This window comes from Plecotus auritus, assembly GCF_963455305.1.
Source record: "Plecotus auritus genome assembly, chromosome: 5".
Taxonomy (NCBI): Eukaryota; Metazoa; Chordata; class Mammalia; order Chiroptera; family Vespertilionidae; genus Plecotus; species Plecotus auritus.
In genome coordinates, this window is record NC_137776.1 from 32,586,505 (window position 1) to 32,604,832 (window position 18,328).

The 18,328-nt window shown below is 37.9% G+C and overlaps 1 protein-coding gene across 1 annotated transcript in view; it reads left to right on the forward strand.

Moving 5' to 3' along the window:
- The window catches only part of PSMD1 (proteasome 26S subunit, non-ATPase 1), a 94,204-nt gene that overhangs the window by 72,500 nt on the left and 3,376 nt on the right, over window positions 1-18,328 (forward strand). The window contains exons 19-23 of the mRNA XM_080669217.1: window positions 6,519-6,621; window positions 7,269-7,438; window positions 11,247-11,339; window positions 13,093-13,179; window positions 13,679-13,825. Coding sequence (XP_080525343.1) covers window positions 6,519-6,621; window positions 7,269-7,438; window positions 11,247-11,339; window positions 13,093-13,179; window positions 13,679-13,825 — 600 coding nt within the window. The remainder of the gene's footprint in view (window positions 1-6,518; window positions 6,622-7,268; window positions 7,439-11,246; window positions 11,340-13,092; window positions 13,180-13,678; window positions 13,826-18,328) is intronic.

The window sequence follows — 18,328 nt, forward strand, 5'->3', positions numbered from 1 at the left end:
GAGAAATAGAAATGCATAGATCTTATTTACATGTGCTAAAAATTACCATGTTTGATATATATTAAATAGATGTGGTAGCTAGTGCAATAATTTCAGATCTTTTCATTCTGAACTTAAAATCGGGGCAATTAACAGCCTCATATTAATTCTGCTCTCGTATGAGAAGCAGTAAAAAAATTGACAACAGAGAAAAAAAAAATTGGTATACTGTCCTTTGCCCCATCAAGCAGATGTTCAGCATCATTTTTTTTTTAACATATTTTTATTGATTTCAGAGAGGAAGGGTGAGGGAGAGATAGAAACAAAATTGGTGAGAGAGAAACATTGATTGGCTGCCTCCTGCATGCCCCCTACTGGGGATCGAGCCCACAGTACCAGCATGTGCTCTTGACCAGAATCAAACCCAGGACCCTTCAATCTGCAGGCCAATGCTCTGTCCACTGCGCTAAACCAGCATCATTCTTTTCAGCAAAATAGGTTGATGTGGGGGATGGGGATAGAAGAGAAAATTTTCCAGAACTCATTGATTATTCATTCTCATTTTATGGAACTTTATTTAATAGGTTTCACTTTCAAAGCAGTTACTATCATTTTTGTTTCCTTTTCAGTGCTTCTCTCTTTGTCAAAATTTTAAGACATCCAAAAATTGCATTATTGCAGATAGAGTCAGTCTTTCATCTGTTTTAATAATTGTCTTCTAGAGCATAAACATTTTTTCACACAGGCCACATTTCTTTCTGGTTTTTGTTTTAAATATAGCAGTTCTGAGTAGCTTTTGCATTTTTTATTTTTGCTTTTGACCTTCTGCTGATCTTTATCAGTTGGAGGTTATCCAATTGAATAATATAGCATTAAAAGAAGAAAGTTTAGGCCATGGAATATACCTCCCCTAATGGTAATATACAGATATTTATTCACTTTGACCTCACATGTCAGTTGCACATTAATTGTATTGTGAACAAGATGTTTACCATCTTCCCATCTCTACTGTAGGATGTTTTTTGTTTGTTTGTTTGTTTGTTTTGGTTAATCCTCACCCGAGGATATTTTTCCATTTATTTTATTTTATTTTTTTAGAGAAAGTGGAAGGGATGGGGGAGAGAGAGAAAGGTCAATGTGAAAGAGACACATCGATTGGTTGCCTACGGCATGTGGCTTGACCAGGGCCAGAGATTGAGCCTGCAACCGAGGTACATGCCCTTTACCGGAATTGAACCCGGGATCTTTCAGTCCAAGGGCTAAAGCTCTATCCACTGAGCCAAACCAGCTAGGGCATCTGCTGTAGGATTTCATAATCATAAGCTCTGTACCAATAATAGCAGAGTCCTTTGGGGTAGGGAAGAGTTGGGTAGGGGAGACTGTAGTTTGAGAAAACAAACTATTTATTCTAATAAATAAATAAAACTTTTTCATTTTTAGAAAAAGTACAAAAATTCAGCAGTTTAAATAATTAGTATTTTTTAATGTATTTTATTGATTTTTTACAGAGAGGAAGGGAGAGGGAGAGTTAGAAACATCGATGAGAGAGAAACATCAATCATCTGCCTCCTGCGCACCCCCTACTGGGGATGTGCCCGCAACCAAGGTACATGCCCTTGACTGGGATCGAACCTGGGACCCTTGAGTCTGCAGGCCGACGCTCTATCCACTGAGCCAAACTGGTTAGGGCAATAATTAGTATTTTTAAATCATTCTGTAAAATATTGTTGAGACAAGTCTTATTAGCTCATGTGAATACATGGGGCACACTTCCATCTTCAGGTTTTATCAGAATCTTGGGTATTAAGAATGTTGAAATACAGTAACAGCTAATTGTCCTTGTCATTAATATAAACTCAGTGGGGAAAGTCAAGTTTGTACCCCCACTGACTACAAAAACAAAACTGTATGACAGTATAAAAATCAAATGTTCTTTGCTCTGGCCAATGTGACTCAATGGTTAGAGCATCAGCCCTTGCACTGAAAGGTTTGATTCCTGATCCAAGGGCACATTCCTGGGTTGCAGGATCGAGCCCTGTGGGGGTGCATGTGGGAGGCAACCAATCTCTGAGTTTCTCTTACATCAATGTTTCTCTCTCCTCTGCCTCTCTTCCCCTGCCTCCCTCCCTTCCACTCTGAAAAGCAATGGAAAAAAATACCCTGGGGAAGAGGAGGGGGAATTAAAATTCTATCTCATTGTTTTCTGCTATTAAGCATGTGATAAAAAGCTTTGTAGACTATAGTTTCTATCATTTCTATCTGATAATTGCTAATAAGACAACATTGACAATTCTTTTGGAGTGATATATAACATTTTGCTGAAAAGAAAAAGCTGTTAACAAGCTTGAAGAGAAGTTTTAAAGGCTACAAAGTCCTAGTTACAAGGTTGTAAACCAGTTCATGCAATAAAGTGGAAACACCTTGAAATCCAAGATTAAGTGTTAATTTCATCAAAACTATAGCCCCTCCTCAAAAGAATCCAGAAGGAACATTTTTCTGATATTTTGTGAGATTTAAATTGACATTTCCAAAGGAAATATTTTTATGTAATCAGGATTCAGGTCACATCCTTTTACAGAATGCCATCTTAACACTTAGCTCTACATTGTAATTCTAGTTGAAATAACTCCAGTACATCCTTGCTTTTCCTCTGCCAGTTTTTTGCTTGCTCACTCTCACAAACGTATACCCAGCAACATGCATACATCCCTGGGTGATTACAAACTCAATTTAGGAAGCCCTTTGACCAGAGGCTCAGAACCATTTAACTAGACTAATGTCCTTTAGACATAAACAGGAATAGGTCCTTGGAGCTGTTTTCTCTCAGGAACCCAACTCTGCTCTTTATGATGGATCTGCCTTTTGTTTTTTCTTGTTACATGAAATCTATCTTTAGCAGTTATTTGAAGATGTATATAGTATCATCTATAGAATCAGATAAAGATACTAATGTATAAGAGTGGATCTTGTGCTCCTCCTCGCCTAATATCATCTTTCCTACCGTCTGCTATAAGGAAGCTTCACCCACCACTGAGAAGATACCCTTTTTTGAAGTAGGATTATAGTTGGTCAAGCTTGATAAGCTTTTGAGGTTCTAAATAAATCCCAGTTTGGATAGATTAGGCTTTTGTGAGCTATCATGGTAACCTAGAAATATTTCTGTAGAGAAATGTGTGAACTTTTTTATATGATGAAATTATAACCTTGAAATTTTAATATTATATGGTAATATTTTACAGCATAACACATTTGTAAATAGTAATCTATATTATCGTACTATTGCCTTAACATGTTAAGCGCCCAGCCTGTTTTGTCTTCCGGGTGGAAAGTATAGTGTCAGTCACCAGTGACTGACAGGGTGCTTAACGTGTTAAGATAGGGACTTGAACTCTAACAGTGTAGATAGTAATATAAAGAAAGGCCTACAAGCAACTACCAGGAACAAAATATTACTAATAAAATTGAGAAGGAGCTGCAGTTATTATTTGGGATATTGATAATGGGGAAATCATGAAAGCACTGACAGAAATATCTTGAAAGAAGAATAAAGAATTTTTATTTTAGGTGTGTTAAGTTTGAGATGATAGTAAGTCTGCTGGACTTAAGATGAGAGCATAGCAAAAGAGTCAGAACTAAAGAAAGAGATTTGGGAACTAGCCACAACGAAATTTTAAAAGTGCATAGCTCTTTATCTAAAATTCAGAAAGCTCTGAAAACTAAGAGGTTTTTTAGTTTTTAAGGAGTCATTCAGCTGTAAAACCTGACCCAATCTATATGAACTCATTTATAACCTTTATTCTGTTTAGTGTTAATATTCAAGCATTTTGCTGCTTCAGAAACAATTTGTTTTATTATGGGACATTGCCTCCTCACTATACTCTGAGTATTGCATAATATATAGTGCATGTTAGCTTTCTAAATTCTGAATTCCAAAATTCATCTGGTCTCAAGTACTTCTTGGAAGGAATTACAGACCTGTAGTTTAAGTCATAACAACAGATGTAATAGAAAGAGAAAAGAAAATAAAGGGAAAAAAACTCCCAATCTGATCCCTCATGTGCAGCTACAGTTCTATATTCAGGACAATAGAAAAAAAGGAGAAAAGACGAGACATAGCCAGGTGATGAGTAGCAGCAAAAATGACTCCTGAGAAACTTCATTCCCTTCTTCCCATTCTTTATTTTTTCTCTGACATCTAAGAGTGTTTCCCTCCCCCCCCCCCCGCAAGTAGTATAAGGTTTAGAGTTTAAAACAGGGTGAATATAAAAAATGCATTAATTTGGAGAAGGTAGATTTAACTGTCTCTTTCTGTGAGATTATTATAATACTAGAGGCCCGATGCATGAAAATCATGCAAGGGGCTCAGCCCCCACCACCATGGCTTTGTCCAGAAGGACATCCAGTCTAATTAGCTATTACACTTTTATTATTATAGATAAGATGGGAAATTAATGTGATTTTCTCCTACAAACTCTATCTTATGTTGTGGTGGGAGTCATAGTATACATAATAATGAAATTGAGTCAGAAAATCCTGATCCTAGCCATGATTGCAGTTAGTTGTTTGTGATCACAAGTAAGACAGTAATTTCACCTATTTTACTTCAGCTTTCACATTTGTAAAATAGAGGGAGTACACCAGATGATCTTGAAGTCCACTTCCAAATTTAAGATACTATCTTAACCTACAAAAATAATAATTCTTTATGAGGAATCATAATAATGAGATTAAACTACTGCTACATAGGTAGTAAAATGTGAAGAAAAAATTTTAAGTTATTAAAAGCTAGTTTTTTAAAGTAGTATACTTAATATTAATTAGATAGCCCATTATATATTTGCATTGTTGTTTTTTTTAAATCTGTCTTTCAGTTCATCAGATGTTTTCCTATTGTTTTAGGTGTAATTTTATTTTTAAATTCTTCCTTATAGTGTACATACTGTGCCTTTTCCAGTATTCCTTTTTATAAGTTCTTAAAATGTTTTACAGCATTCTTTACAACATAAAATTTCCATCCTATATAAGGTAATGTAAGTGTTCATCCAAAAGAAGTTCACAGAAAAGGAAACAAAATAAAAGAAATTCAGAATTAAAGGAATTTGACCTGCTGAACCAGAATAGAAGCATCAAAACTTAGACTTTTTAAAACTAGAAGGGACTTTTGTGATGATCTAATCATGCTGGATTTTATAGTTAGAAAAAGTAAGACCCAGAGAAAGGAGTAGCTCATTATGTGCTGGGTAGTGGCAGTTAGTTCATTGTTTTTCCATCAGATTCTGTTGCTGTCTATGAATAAAAATGAGAACCATGTTTAAGGAATATAATTTTTTAGCCGTACTTAGGTTACAGAGATAATAGAAGGACTGGTAGGATTCTGCCTCTGTATGGTAAGAGCCATGCTTATTGAACTATAAAATGCCTTTTATACATCATATATTTTTTTTTTCATAAAATTCTTATAACAGCCATGTAAGGTAAATGCTGTGATGTCTGTAGCGATGAAGAAAAACAGACTCAGAAAAGCTAAGTACTTACCCAAACAGCTTATTAGAGCAGAGGTATTTATAAGCCAGCATTGTCTGATTCTGTATTACTCTGCACTATCACAATGTGGCCTGCCAGACCAAGATGAATGAAGAAGGGAAGAGATTCTGAAAGAATATTTAATACATATAAAGTCATCACATTAGGAAGCTCAAATTCAATATATTCTGCTTTGGGTAGATTTGGGGAGCTCCATGATCATGTTTTTCTTGAACAAGTAGAATTCTTCCTGGGTACCTATCATTTGAAAAGCACTGGTGAGAAAACAGAGAAGTGGAAGATGTGGAAGAAGTCTAAAATAGTTCACTTATTGTTATCCAAACCGTTTTAAAGGAATCACAAATACATTAAGAACATAATTTTATCAATATTATTTTCTAATTATAAAAGTCATATATATTAAGTCTAGAAAATGCAGAAAAGAATAAAGAAGCAAACAAAATTACCAGTAATCCCATCCTAAATGAGTCAGCACATATTTGATTTTAGTGTGTTCCTTTTCATAAGAATAATTATTGTGACATGTCCTCAAAAAATTAGTGTGTATGCATAAAGAATCTTTGCTGTATGTGTGAATACACTTAATCCAAAATATACCTCACACAACTTCACTGAAGGGTAGTTTACTTTAGGATAGACCAGAAGGACCATGCCTGTTAAGAAATCTGTAAGGTTGATGATAAGCAGAATAGCTGTAATTCACAGTGCAATGAAAGCCTTACTGTTGGATTCAACATTCCTTTGAGCCTGAATCATTGACTGTGGAATGAGGGTTGAAAACAGAACTGGTGCTCCCACACCAGAAAAGTCATAACACCATGATTTTAACCATAGAACTATGTTTTCTTCAAATATGATCCATATTCCTCTCTTTGAATGTTGTGAAATTCAGGACTCAAATTTCATTACCAATTGAGCAACCTGTTTTTTCCTGCTCTAAAATGACACAGCAAATGAATAGAATTAGTCTATAATTCTTTCTCTTGTTCCTTCAGGTGAGTCAGTTTAGACAACTGTATTCCAAAGTCATCAATGATAAACATGATGATGTCATGGCCAAGTTTGGTGCTATTCTGGCCCAGGGAATATTGGATGCAGGTAAATGTTTTTAAGTCTTCCAGATTTATTTATCTGTTTACACTAAGCCTAATAAAATAACAATGATGTGGTAGAAATTGAGTCTGGGGTAAATTATTCATAGAAATAATTTAGCAGAGTGCATACTATGAGGGTTTGAGTCCCATTGCCTTTACAGTACTAGCCGTATGACCTTGAGAAGTTGTTCCCCTTTCTCTATGTCTGTTTTCTTGTCTTGTAAAGTCTACCTCATAATATTGTGAGAATTAAAAATACATGTGAAGCAATTAGAACAGAGCCTGTCACTTACTAAAGTGTTCAGTGAGTGTTGGCTGATTTTTTTCAGTTGTCTTAGTATATATCAGTTTTAAACAAGTTGAAATTGAAAAAATTTGGAGGAATAAATTATGTTTTAGACAAATTCTAGCAACCAAAAATGCCTACTTCTATAGAAAAAAGGTCTAGTTTTACCCTGAGTTCAGTTAAAATACAGCACTTTCAGTCTTAGAGACCCTAGATAGCTCACTGGCTAATTCCAGCAACTCCATATTAGATTTTATGAACTGTACTCTTAAAATAATCACCAAATACTTCCCTAGTACAGTACTTAAAAATCTTTATTATTGCCCTTCTGAATTCATGTTCATGGTTTCTCTCTCTTTCTACAGGTGGTCATAATGTCACAATATCCTTACAGTCTAGGACTGGACATACCCATATGCCTTCTGTGGTTGGCGTCCTTGTCTTTACCCAGTTCTGGTTCTGGTTTCCTCTTTCACACTTCCTTTCATTGGCTTATACCCCTACCTGTGTCATTGGCCTTAACAAGGACTTAAAGGTATGTTTGTGAGACCTCAGTTTTATAGTGCATCTTCACCGCATTCTGTTCACTATCTATCTGCTCACAAGTATTTTCATGAGCCCTGACCGGTTTGACTCAGTGGATAGAGCATCGGCCTGTGGACTGAAGGGTCCCCTCCCCTCCCGATTCCGGTTAAGGGCATGTACCTTGGTTACGGGCACATCCCCAGTACGGGGTGTTCAGGAGGCAGATGATCGATGTTTCTAACTCTCTATCCCTCTCCCTTCCTCTGTAAAAAATCAATAAAATATTTTTTTAAATGTATTTTCATGAAATTTTATAGATGAGTTAGTTAGTATACCATCAATAACATATATCCCTCTTAAATTGAATCATCACCTGTTGAGTAGAATGTGTTGGTGGAAATTTTAAAAATCAAGTCTTCTTATTAGCTTTGTAACCTTAGGTTAAATCAATTGAGAGGTAATGGTGAGAGAGGGGGCAAAATATAAAAACATGAAAAGGCTTTATAGATTACTCTGGTGAACTTTATTAAAAATCTGGGAGCTATTGGATGATTTCATGCAGATAAATAATATGATGAGGTTTGCATTTTAGAAACATCATTCTGGTATCAATGGAAATTTGTTATAATAATCTGGGCAAGGAAGAAAAGGAACTAAACTAAATCTTAATAAGAAATGAAGGTTAATATGTTTTTATTTCAGAGAGAGGAAGGGAAAGGGAGCGAGGGATAGAAACATAATGATGAGAGAGAATCATTGATAGCCCACAACTCAGGCTTGTGCCCTGACTGGGAATTGAACTGTGACCTCCTGGTTCATGGGTTGACGCTCAACCACTGAATGACACTAACTGGGCTCATCCTTTTTTTTTTTTTTTTAATGGGGCTGTGCTTAGGTCTTTCTCAGTTCTATGCCTCTTCCATCACCTTTTTATGCTCCCATCTGCTCAGAGACCTGTTTGACCCTTAAATAACTCTTATATCTGGTCATTACTGTTGTTAAAATGTTCTGTTAGGTTTTCAGAGTGGAAAAATTTTAGGCAAAAAGAAAAAAAAATGGTTGATAGAGATTATTTCATTGAATTGATTTTTTTTTTCCATATAGCTGTTGAGCAAATTATCCTTTAAGTGTTTCAGTACTAAATTACTCACATCCTATCTAATAAAACAGTAATATGCAAATTAACCATCACTCTGCTACACCCACAAGCCACGCCCACAAGCCAATCAGGAGAGAATATGCAAATAAACCCAACCAAGATGGCTATGGCCACAGAGAGCAGGAGGAAGGCTTGGGTTTCCCCGGCAATGGAGGAAGCCAAGCTTTCCGCCTACCCTTGCTGGCCTAGGCCTCCACTCAAGGCTACAAAGTTTCAATGATAGAAGATACATAAATCCAAACAGAAATGGTGGCAGCCACGGAGCTGGAAAGAGCAGGAGGCTAGGGTTGCCCCCGGCGATGGAGGAAGCCAAGCTTTCCACACACCCTGGCTGGCCCAGGCCTCCGCTTAAGGCTACAGAGTTTCAATTATAGAAGATACATAAATCCCTACAGAAATGGCTGCCACCACGGAGCAAGCAGAAGGCTTGGCTCCGCTCCAAGCTACAAAGTTTCAATTGTAGAAGATAAATAAACCCCAGATACCAGGGCCTCCGCTTGGGTCACCAGGGGGCGTGGCCAGCCTGCAAACCACCACAGGCCCCTCACCCAGGCTGCCCCACTCCCCAAGGGAACCCCCACTCTGATCTGGGACACCCTTCAGGGCAAACCAGCTGGCCCCCACCCATGCACCAGGCCTCTATCCTATCTAATAAAAGAGTAATATGCAGATTGACCATCACTCCAACACACAAGATGGCTGCCCCCATGTGGTCAAAGATCCTGCCCCCATGTGGACACAAGATGGCCACCACAAGATGGCCAGCTGGGGAGGGCAGTTGGGAGGGACCAGGCCTGCAAGGGAGGGCAGTTGTGGGTGATCAAGCCTGCAGGGGAGGGCAGTTAGGGGTGACCAAGCCAGCAGAGGAGGGAAGTTGGGGGCGACCAGACCTGCAGGGAAAGGCAGTTGGGAGGGACCCAGGCCTGCAGGGGAGAGCAGTTGGGGGGAACCAGGCCTGCAGGGTAGGGCAGTTAGGGGTGACCAGGCCTGCAGGGGAGGGCAGTTGGGGGGGACCCAGGCCTGCAGGGGAGGGCAGTTAGGGGTGACCAGGCCTTCAGGTGAGGGCAGTTGGGGGGGACCCAGGCCTGCAGGGGAGGGCAGTTAGGGGTGACCAGGCCTGCAGGGGGGGGGGCAGTTAGGGGAAAACAGGCTGGCAAGGGAGCAGTTAGGCATCAATCAGGCTGGCATGGGAGTGGTTAGGGGGTGATCAGGCTGGCAGAAGCGGTTAGGGGCAAGCAGGAAGGCAGGCAGGCGAGCAGTTGGGAGCCAGCAGTCCTGGATTGTGAGAGGGATGTCCGACTGCCCGTTTAGGCCCGATCCCACCGGGCAGTCGGACATTCCTCTTGGGGTCCCAGATTGGAGAGGGTGCAGGCTGGGCTGAGGGACACCACCACCACCACCACCCCGTGCATGAATTTCGTGCACCGGGCCTCTAGTGTGTAAATATTGGGCAGTTTTAGTTCTCAAAACAAGAATCTTTTGGTTTACCAATCCCTAACCTTTAACATGTAGTTAAATATATTGTAGAATATTTAGGGACTTTTTCCTCTGACACACAATTTTATGATCTCTATTTCTATTCATACACACACACATTAGAGGCCCAGTGCACGGATTCGTGCACCAGTGGGGTCTCTCGGCCTGGCCTGCGCCCTCTCGCAATCCGGGTCCCCTTGGATGTTGGAGAGCTGGTTTCGGCCTGATCCCCGCAGGCCAGGCCAAGGGACCCTACTGGTTCACAAATCCGTGCACCTGGCCTCTAGTATGCATAAAATATCTTCGGTTAATCTCTTCCCGCCCTCCCCCCTTCCTTCTGAAATTCATCAGTCCTATTCCATGTTTCCATGCCTGTGGTTTCCACTCCTGTGATGAGCATCTGTCCCCTAGTGGTTGTCATAGCTACCATGGTCACTTAGGCTTTTATAATATAGTTTTTTGTTTTTTTTCTGATTGATTTTAGAGAAGAAAGGAGAGGGAGAGAGACAGAAACATTAATGATGAGAGAGAATCATTGATCAGCTGCCTCCTACATGTCCCCTACTGGGGATCAAATCTGCAACCTGTGCATATGCCCTTGACTGGAATTGAACCTGGGACCCTTCAGTCCATAGTCGACACTCTATCTACTGAGCCAAACCAGCTGGGGCATCTGTTTCCATCCTTTACAATGAAAGTGAGATGGAAAGACAAGATTTCTTGTCCTAGTATGTATGATGCTTATGATCATTCTTTATCAATGCAAACTGGGTAATCAAATATTAAGACCAGAGAACTTTAAACCTGGTCAATAAGTGCTGTAAAGCTGATTTTTCCATGAGGCTCATATTAGATTCTTGTAAGGTGTAATTATGTGGTGTAGAAATTGTATACAAACTGGTAATAGGTTTTTAATGTGATACAGGAAGGGATATAGAAGTTAGGTATGCAGGCTGGATAATCAGATAACACTTTACAAAAGAGGTAACAATCTGATGCTCACACCATAAGTGGGATTTAACCCACTGAGCCAGGTTTATGGTCAGTAAAGATGAGATAAAGGGATGCCTGGATTGAAACTTCTGGCATCCCTTTACATTTGTATACTTGTTAAGAGCATATAATACTTAAATCTTTATTTTGATGATTTTAATGGAGGAGGGAAATTCTTTTATTTCTTCAGATGCCAAAAGTTCAGTATAAATCAAACTGTAAACCATCCACATTTGCATATCCTGCCCCACTGGAAGTACCAAAAGAAAAAGAAAAGGAAAAGGTAGGTTCTTTGTTGCTTCAAACAGCATTTATACTCATATATAGGAGCTACTTAGTGTTTTACTTGGGTTTGTTTTAAATTTTTTTTAATGTTTTTATTTATTTTAGAGAGACAGAGGAAGGGGAGGGGGAGAGAGAGAGCAAGAAACATCGATCGGCTGCTTTGTGCATGCCCCCTATTGGGGATCGAGGCCAAAAACCCAGGCATGTGCCCTGACCAGGAATTGAACTAATCGAATGGGCGACCTTTCAGTGCATGGAATTGTCGCTCAACCAACTGAGCCACACCAGCCATAGCTAAATATTTTAAATTAGATATTTTTAAAGTAATACTTCTTATGGTAAAATCTAATATACAGGACTATAAAGTAAAAGCCCTTTTTCTCTCCTGATTATTCAAGTCCCATATTGCAAGAATCACAATTTGTGAATTCTTTCCAATGTTTTCTCTGTATATATCATTACTTTTCATACCACAAAATAGAATTATTCTCTACATACTGTTCTGCTTCTTTTCACTTAAATAGTTTATCTTTAAAACTTTCAATCTGTCTGAATTTTATATTTTCCAAACTTCAAGCCATCCCTTTATGTGTATATTATTATTTGTCTTACCAGTTCCTTATCTGGTAGACACTTAAGGTTATATCTAATTTATCACTGTTACAAATGAAACTGGAACAGGAGTCTTTATACATATATATTTGTGCACATGTATAGTATATATCTATAGGTTAAGAGCTTAGATGTGGAATTACTTGATCAGAAATAATGCACATTATTTATTTTTATAGATATTAACTAAATTTCCTTTCAAAATGCATATAACCAATTTGTACTCCTACCAACAGTGTATGAGGACACGTGTTGACATGTTAAATCAGGCTATGGTGAATTAGCTGCAATTGCTCCTAAAGTTTTCTCAGTAAAATTACCTTTTAATGATACCTTATATTGAGAAAAATGGTTCTTTATCTCAAGAGAATGTTTCATATTAGCCAGTTGATTATTTGAAGTCAGTTTAAATCAATACTGCCATCCTTTCACAGTCCTGGTTTCACCTTTGATTTTAGTGAGATCCATCAAGCTAATCACTCACCCACTGTATATTACCAATGTAGGGCATCTAGTTCAATGAGAGTATGTTTACAACCAAGTTTGGAGAAAATCTATGTTTTCCAGTGTGTTCCCTGTGAAGTAATAAAGGATACAGCACTCAAATCTCTATCTCAGAAGCATATGATAACAAATCCATAGCCTCCTTAACTGGTTTGGCTCAGTAGATAGAGCATCAGCCCGTGGACTGAAGAGTCCCATATTTGATTCAGGTCAAGGGCACATACCTCAGTTGCAGGCTCAATCCCCAGGCCCAGTTGGACACGTGTGGCAGGCAACCAATCGATGTGACTCTCTCTAAAAAAAAATTAATGTAAAAATACCCTCGGGTGAGGATTAACAAAAAACAAACAAACAAACAAAAACAACAAATCCATATCCAAGGTAAGCAGCAGATACTTAAAAACAAAAAAAGTTATATTAGAAACAAACCTCCAAGAACTAAAGCTTTGCTTGATGAACATAGTAGTAATTATGTGAATAAATGTCCTGCTTGCTTTTCCCATTTATTCTTTGATTATTTTGTTCTTGATGTTACTGCCAGGAAACAAAATAGTATTATAGGACTGAGTTCTCTGTGGACTTGTACATTTGTATGTAGATAGAGTCACATGATTTGACCTATTTATTTCCTCTAGGTTTCCACAGCTGTTTTATCTATTACTGCCAAGGCTAAAAAGAAAGAAAAAGAAAAGGAAAAAAAGGAAGAGGAAAAAATGGAAGTGGTAGGTATAACTTGGTGGTCACATGAGTTGATTAATCCATCTCTGTATGGTCTAGATTCTTCCTTAGTTGAACATTATTATACCTTACTCTTGGCTTCCTTTAAATAATTGTACTATTCCAAGTATCGAGACTCATATAATTTTAATTGGAAGAGACTTAGAAAGTATATTTATTCATGGGAAGAATAGAATATTTCATGGTACAAATCAAAAATCAGTTCTTGGATGAAATGGTCCACTTATAATATAGAGCCTTTTTTTCTGATCTCTGCTGGTGGAAAAACCTCATTCTTTTAAACCAAGTTCAATACCATTCTTACCCCCTAGCAGAGTTACCCTCTCCCTCCTCTGAGTTTGATATTACTTTAATTGTACCTTTATTATATCTAATCCTAAGTACCTTTTGTACCTAATAGTTGCTCAGTAAACTTGTCCAATATTATTCAGTGATATGGAACAGAAGTGAACCTTTATTGGGCTATTTTTTCATATTTTCTAGGATGAGGCAGAGAAGAAGGAAGAAAAAGAGAAGAAAAAAGAACCTGAGCCAAACTTCCAGTTACTGGATAACCCAGCCCGAGTTATGCCTGCCCAGCTGAAGGTTCTGACAATGCCAGAGACTTGTAGATACCAGCCTTTCAAACCAGTAAGTTACTTATGGCCCTTAGCTATATACCCAAGGGATATTAACCCATAGGACAGTATAATATTTATAGAAAAGGCTAAATCTCCAGAGCACTGGGGAAAGCTCTTAGCCTAATAAATCTCTTAGCAAAAGAGAGAACATTTTATTCCATTCCATATAGATATGGGGGAACATTCCTTTGTATAATCCTGTTAAGTACCTTCATCTACCAGAAACTTACACCAAAGAAGTTCCTAATGCAAGGTAGTGATTAGGACCATAGACTGGAGCCAGACATCCTGAGTTTGAATCCTGATTCTACCACTGACAGCCTATGTGACCTTAGATCAGGTACTAATAAACCTCTCTCTGCCTTAATTTCCTCTACTATAAAGTAAAAATTATCATCCCTAACTCATAGGAATGTGGCAGAGATTAAACAAGGTAATACAGTTAATACATGAGCACTGAGAGAATTGAATTTTACAATTAGAAAAGGGTTGTCATGCCATTTAATTTATCCTAAGGCAGAATGTTTCCTGTTAGCCCCACATTGTAATAAGTTGGTTATTATTATAATTATTTTTATTATATATGGAAAATAAATAAACCTATCTAATCATGAAAAGGGGGAGAGAATCAAATTACTAAAATCAGGAAACAAAGAGGGGACATTACTACCAACCTTATAGAAATAAAAAGGATTATTACAAGTGATTACTGTGAATTGCTGTGTGCCAACAAATTGAGTAATCTAGATGAAATGGACAAATTCCTAGGACACAAACTACTATAAATGACTCAAGAAGAAATAGAACATCTGAATAGACCTATAACAAGTAGAGATTGAATTAAGAATCAGAAAAACTACAAAGAAAAACTCAGGGCCAGATGGTTTCACTGATTAATTCTTTAAAACATTTAAAGAAAAATTAACACCAGTCTTTTACAAACTTTCTAAAAAATTGAAGAGGAGGAAACACTGCCCAGTTCATTCTGTGAGGCCAGTATTACCCTGATAGTAAAATCAGACAAAGACCTCACAAGAAAAGAAAACTACATCAGTAATCAATGTTCATGCCCAGCCGTGTGGCTCAGTGGTTGAGCATTGACCCATGAACGAGGAGGTTACGGTTTGATTCCTGGTCAAGGCACATGCCCCAGTTGCAGGCTCAATCCCTAGTAGGGGACATGTAAGAAGCAGCTAATAGATTATTCTCTCTCAACATTGATGTTTCTATCTCCCTCTCTCCCCTTCTCCTTTCCTCTCTAAAGTCAGTAAGAACCTATTTTTAAAAAATAATCAGTGTTCATGGATTGGAAGACTTAGTATTATTAAGATGGCAGTACTCCCCAATTTGATAACAGATTCAACACAGTCCTTAACAAAATCCCTACTGACTGTAAAAATTGGCAGGCTGATCCTCAAATTCATATGGAAATTCAGGGGACCCAGAATAGCCCAAACAATGTAAGAAGAACAAAGTTGGAAGAATTCTGCTTCCCAATTTCAAAGACACTGCCAGAGAACAAAATAGTATTATAAGACTGAGTTCTATTTGGACTTGTAATAAAGACTATGTGATATGGCCTGGCTGGCGAGCTGGCTCAGTGGTTAGGTGTTGACCTATGAACCAGGAGGAGGTCACAGTTCGATTCCTAATCAGGACACATGCCCAGGTTGTGGGCTTAATTCCCCCCCACCCCCCCAGGTCAGGGACATGCAGGAGACAGCCAATTGATGATTCTCTCATCATTGATGTTTCTGTCTCTCTTTCCCTCTCCCTTCCTCTCTGAATTGAATAAAAATATATTTTAAAAAAAGACAATGTAATATGGTATAAGGATGCACATATAGATCAGTGGGATTAAGTTGAAAGAGTCCAGAAATAAACCCATACATTTATAGTTAGCTGATTTTTTACAAGAATGCTAAGACCATTCAATGGGTAAAGAATAGTTTTTTCAAGAAATGATACTGGGACAACTGAATACTCACCTGCAAAAAAATTCAGTTGTACCCTTATATCATATATAAACATTAATTCAAAATGGATCAGAGACTTTAAGAGCTGAAACAATGAAACCCTTAGAAGAAAACATAACTTTATGACCTTGGATTAGGCAGTATTTTTTTTGGCAATATTTTTTTATATATAGGACATCTTAATAAGCACAAGCAACCAAAAAAAAAATGATAAATTGGACTTCATCAAATTTAAAACTTTTGTGTTGCAAAAGACACACTAGCAAGAAAGCAAAAAGGTAACATACAAAATAGGATAAGTAATTTCAAATCATATATCCCATAAGAGATTTGTATCCAAAACACATTAAAAAAAAAACCTCTTATGCCCGGCCGGCGAGGCTCAGTGGTTGAGCATCAACCTAGGAACCAGGAGGTCACGGTTCGATTCCTGGTCTGGGCACATGCCCGGGTTGTGAGCTCAATCCTCAGTGTGGGGCATACAGGAGGCAACCAATCAGTGATTCTCTCTCATCATTGATGTTTCTCTCTCTCCCTCTCCCTTCTCTGAAATTAATAAAAATATATTTAAAAGAACAACAACAACTTCTAACTCAACAATAAGACAAATAACATTTTTTTAAATGGACAAAGGATTTGAATAGACATTTCTCCAAAGAAGGTCTAAAAACAGCCAGTGAAAAGCACATGAAAAAAATGCTTCATATCATTAGTCATTAGGGAAATTTAAATTAAACCCACAAGAAGATACCACATCATATCCACTAGGATGGCTATAATAAAAAAGACTGACAGTAGATTTGTTTATTAAAGTTAGCAAGGATGTGGAGAAATTGGAACTTGGTGGGAAGTCATTTGGCAGTTCCTCAAAAAGTTAAGTGTAGTCTATATGACCTAGCAATTCTAAGAGAATGACAACTATGTCTACACAAAACAGTTGTACACTAATGTTCGTATCATCTTTATTCATAACACCCCAAAAGTAGAAGCAACTCAGATGTTCAACTAGTGAATGGATAAACAAACTGTGATATGTGCAGTGGGAAAAGCCAGACACAAAAGATCACATTTTTGTATGATTCTTGATTCCATAGATATGAAATGTCTAGAGTAGGCATATCCATAGAGACAGAGGTTACATTAGTGGTGGAGGGAAGAGGTGGTTGGGAGTAGGGGAAGTAGAGGAAATGAAGAGTGGCTGCTAATGAGTTCAGGGTTTCTTTTAGATTAATGAATCTGTTCTTGAATGAGATAGTAGAGGTGGTTGCACAGCTTTATGAATATACTAAAAACCACTGAGTTGTATAATTTAAATAATTTGTTATGTGAATTATATCTCAATTAAAAAAAGAAACAATGAGGCTGTCTCTGTGTATATGCAGTGAAGAAAGTGGTACCCCCTCAATCACTCCCATACCCTCTGACAAGGGTCATCAAGACCCTTCCTCAGATTCTGCATTTGCAAAAGGCAACATTAGTTTTAAAAATGGATAGCATTTTTACTGCACTTCCTGTCCATCTTAAAAGATGTCTTGCCCTAGCTGGTTTGGCTCAGTGGATAGAGCGTCGGCCTGCGGACTGAAGAGGAGCCCAGGTTCGATTCCAGTCAAGGGCATATGCCCAGGTTGTGGGCTCGATCCCCAGTGGGGGGCATGCAGGAAACAGCCAATCAATGATTCTCTCTCATCATTGATGTTTCTATCTCTCTCACCCTCTCCCTTCCTCTCTGAAATCAATAATATTTTTTTAAAAAAGATGTCTTAAAGAGAGTGTGAAGCTCTTGCAACAGAACCTGTTCCATTGTGTATATCTTCAGTTGTCACTAGTCTTCTCAGAATTACAGAATGTCACATATCTTATTTTCTGTTTAGAAAGTTTGAACTTTCTTACTAACATATAACACTAAACCCTGTATCTATAAAAAGTTCTTTCCATATGTTGATTATATTACAAGATTTGAGTTGGATTATTTCAATTCACTAAGCATGAAATAAGTACAGTTATAACCTGAAGCCAAATGTTTCCAAACTGTAGGAAGTCCTTTTGTGAACATGGGTATTTTCTTCTGTTTAGTAAAATATGTATTTCTATTTGGTCTTTAGAACAGCAGTCGCCAACTTTTCAGACCTCACGGACCACCAGTGGTCCACAGACCACCGGTTGGCGACGGCTGCTTTAGAAAGTTTGAGTAAACTTTTAGGCCATGAACCATGTACTCTGATTGTTCTTGGGTGAATATTGGTAGTAAAAGTAGTCTATTCATAAAATGGCTCCTCTTAAGAAAAGCAAACTTTTTAAGAGCTAAAGTTCTAGATTAAAGTGTATGGATATGTGTTGTTAAGAGAAGGAAAATAGTTTAGAAATTTATGAAGCACACCAGTTCTGTAGCATGGCAGGGCAGTATTCTGATGAGTAAAAAATCAGATTAGATTGAACTGCAGAGATGCTTATACATTTGTGAATCATTTAGCTAATGTTCTTGTGCTTCTTTTCCTTCCCAGTAATGTGCTTTGGTAGAAAATATGTTTTTTCCAGAT